The 4,013-nt window shown below is 39.4% G+C and overlaps 1 protein-coding gene across 1 annotated transcript in view; it reads left to right on the forward strand.

The window, feature by feature from the left end:
• Smp_170910 (putative rfx transcription factor) overlaps nt 1-4,013 on the forward strand; it is a gene marked incomplete at its 5' end in the record, with an annotated part of 31,907 nt that extends 27,894 nt beyond the window's left edge. The window contains one exon of the mRNA XM_018797911.1: nt 3,071-4,013. Coding sequence (XP_018652906.1) covers nt 3,071-3,466 — 396 coding nt within the window. The 3' untranslated portion in view covers nt 3,467-4,013. The remainder of the gene's footprint in view (nt 1-3,070) is intronic.

Here is a 4,013-nt window from a genome sequence, read left to right on the forward strand (position 1 = left end):
AGTATTAGTGCAAAGGGGCACCAGATTCATATGCGCCGCACAAATCTCATTTGATTTGTGTGAGGACTGTGATACTGTCCGGGTGCCCAAACCGAAGCAGGTGGTTTTCTTAGGGAGCCACACCACCAGCCTTTGACCTAAAGATCTGATCCACAAGGCAGTGGAGCATCGTAAGGAGAAACAGTCCCATGGTAGCCGGTGACCAACGATTGATTCATACGCCATTTGTTCCTTCAGCATACTGGAGCCAGCCCATGTGCACCATTGGTTTGGAATCAGGGTTTTCTAACTCCCCTAGATGGATCTTCTGAATCCCTCAACCTAGTTAAAGTGCTGGACATTCACTTTTCGTCCTCTCAATTTTGTAAACAACACCCCCTTTGAGAGAAGGTAGTGAGTAGGACTTCCCGAGCAGAAGCTATATACGCGAGGCCATGTGAGAGCATTTTGAAAGGGAGAGCAGACTCTCCGTACTCTTGGCCGTACCAGGGCATTTGAAGACAGATTTTAATTGCGAAACTTTTATTGTCATTCTAAGTACTTAATCATTTCGTTCCAACATCCTACCTTCCTTGCTTGTAATTAGCCTTTAAAATCGATAGGTATAATAATTACGGAGTTGATAAAAAACTTACTTTTAAATAAAGTAGACTCTGACGACGTTGAACGGAATGATATTAGAAATTTCGTAATTATATTATCATCCAGCTCAGAGAATATAGAGCCCGCCCTCTCTCTCGAAATGCTCTCACACGGCCACGCGTATAAATTCTCTGTCAGGGAAGTCCTACTCACTGTCTTCTCGCACCATGGGTGTGGTTTACGAAATTGAGAGGACGAAAAGTGAATGTCCGGCGCTTTAACCGGGCCGGTGGATACGACGAGTCCACCATGGGGAGTTGGAAAACCCTGATTCCAAGCCAATGGCACACATGAGATCCAGTATCCTGAGGGAACAAATGTCACATGAACCTATTGTTGGTCACCGGCTAAAATGAGACTGCATCTCCTAATGTTGCTCCACTACCTTGTGGATGAGACCTCTAGGTGAATGGCTCGGGAAGTGGCTGTCTAAGAAAACTACCTGTTTCTGTTTGGGCGTCCGGGCAATATCACAGTGGAGGTATAAAAAATGTTTCAGTTTAAAGGTTTGGTTTCACATAAAACATTAAGGTATCAAAATAGTCAATAAGTCCCACAATTCGTAATTTGCATTCGCTAAAGATTCATCTCAATTCGAGTATCATTGAAACCTAGAGAGTACTAAACAGCTGTTTCATTCTTATATGGGTTTCCTCTGCAGTCATGTCTGGTGAATTTTATACATGTTGGGAATAAAACAGTTCCGTACTAGGTCGAAACCCATTTTCAGTATTCCCTAGTTCTCAACGTACCTCAAATGACATCGGTCTGTGATAAAAACAACCTACAAAGAAAATCAAACTCCCCAAAAATTCCGTTAACTAGTTAAACATCATCAACATAGAGCCTGCCACAAATCTGCATTGACACAAGTTTTTATACCAGCTTTTAGGAAAATGAGATAGGAATTAAAAAGATCGAAATAATATAGTAGCAACGATAGAAAATAAAAACTAAAGCTTGAAAATATGGTTTGAAAAGACAAAATAGAAGGGTATTTATGAGGGCGTCATTGTGACTGATAGTGAGCCATGTTACCCAACATCTGCAACTATTGATTACGATAATCTCGTGAACCCGAATCAAACAGTCTACACCAATCTTCCTAGCTCAGATCAAGCCAGTGGTTTTACATGAATTAATGACAAGTTTTGGTTCGTTCTCCTTTAGATTTCCTTCAGCCTACTTCCGCAATAGCAAACATCATCCGTTAAGATGGGCAATTGTTAGATCTACGTAACATAAGTATCAAATATATATAGTAAATCTGAAACTAGACAACTTCTGTACAAGGCCACAACGGCTAAGTTGCGGTTGATCTTATCTCTTGTTTCAACAACTATGTTAGGTCATGGAAGGAGCTGAGTATTTAGATAAGGTTACTTGGATATAAGTTATACTACTACTCCGTTTCCCGGATCGAAGTAAGTGAAGCGGGTTTCAAACCTAGATATTGGTGATTACGAATCGAACCTCACTCCAAAGGTCTTCAGGTTTTTATCATCTGAGCTTATTAGATCATTTGATTTTATTTATATATGTAACTATTTAAGTACATGTTCAACCGAGCTGACTTACGAATCACAATTACTCGTCCCCAAGTTATGTATCTTTACTCACATACACATAGTCGTGAATTGGTAAACAATCCCGATCGTTGCTGCTACCTTGACGTGGTGGTCGGGCTTGCCTATCGTGATGAACCAATCGAGCTATACTGGCTGGAACAATCGTTCCTCAAGGTCCTACCATGCCAGACAGGTCGGTTGAAAAGCGGTAAGACTAAAAGCAGTAAACCCAAGGTCCGAAGGCGAAGTCGTACTCCTGACTGTACAGAGGCATGATGGCAGTAAGGTGTTTCCTTCAGACAACCGGCATGACAGCGATACTGCCTTCTCACAAGGAGGGGTGGGGTTAGAAAAGGTCGACCCAAAAAAGCACACCTCTCCTTATCCCACGGATATCCGTCTCTGGCGGTAAGGTCCTTTGAAGAACGGAGCTAACACAAAAACTACCCACAAAAAGGTCGTGTGTGACCGACCTCAAGCAGTTGTTCCTTGGGCACTGCGGTCATGCTCTCAGCTCACTAAGACCACTTCTAATCCAATTTCCTTTTGAGGTACCTCTAGAAGAACCCTTCCACGGTGTGGGCAACCGGGAAGTGATAACTGCCCTCATACCTCTAACAGCACTCAAGACCACTGTATTCGTAATCGATCTCTTCACTTCATTGGTAAACAATAGGATGTGATGCATTCATTTACATGTTGTTAAGGTTCTGGTGGAGCACGGATATTTTTTTTTCTTGTTCAGTAATAACCACTGTGAATGTATATGTTTCACTTATTATCTAAATTGATCAAAATGATTATTCATTGTTGTGAACGACTGATTTTCTTGTTTGCTTCTATTCTTTGCAAAAATATAGCCTAATCCTGTACGTAAAGTTGTCCGTGTTACTACATTCTGTGATGCAAAACAACCACCAGTAGTAGTAGAATCATCATTTGCTAATTCTACACCATCCACAACTACTATAGCTACTACTCCTACCACTACTATACGTTCCATCAATATAAAACAATCATCATCTGGATCCTCTTCAACAATATCAACCCCAACCATAACAATTAATTGTAATAGACCGCCAATTGAAATTCATCCTTCATCTTTACATATTACTACTACAACTCCATCTTCTATGATTAATAGTAGTAGTGGTAATACAACAACAATATTAAATAAGCTAACTGTTACTACTACTACTACCAGTTCAACTATTCCTACTGATATAATCTATGCAAAACGACCAAAATTATCCTAATATATATAGATAGGTAGATCTTCTACTTGTTCCAATGAAATAACCTCATTCATATGTTCATATAACAAGAGACTGGAAGAAGAAGGCAGCAACAATCATTCATGCAAATAAAAGTTTTACATGGGATTTTCTATTCCCTCTTTTACACTTTATTCTGTTGTTTGTTTTTTACTGAATAGAAAACTTCACTTTCATAATTATCAGCACTTATGTTTGTGCTTGTGTGTATGTGTGTGTGTGAATGCACAATCATTCCATTTCCATTTTGTATATTGTCTGTTTATGGATTATTCAATCACTAAAGTTTGTGACTCTGTACACACACACTTATATGTTGGGGGAATGCACTTCAAAGGAATGAAACAGATAACTTCCATTTTCTCTATGATGATTCTACCTGAGTTATACCTTTTGCACTATTACAAATATTCTTGTTCACGTGACAAGTATTTCCAGTATGTTCAAATGTGTTGGTTATTGTATTAGATTGCCATGTTGTCTGTTTTGTGTATATTATGATTTCTGTATAATAAAAATCAACAATTTT

The sequence above is a fragment of the Schistosoma mansoni genome, chromosome 6 (genome assembly GCF_000237925.1).
Source record: "Schistosoma mansoni strain Puerto Rico chromosome 6, complete genome".
Classification (NCBI taxonomy): domain Eukaryota; kingdom Metazoa; phylum Platyhelminthes; class Trematoda; order Strigeidida; family Schistosomatidae; genus Schistosoma; species Schistosoma mansoni.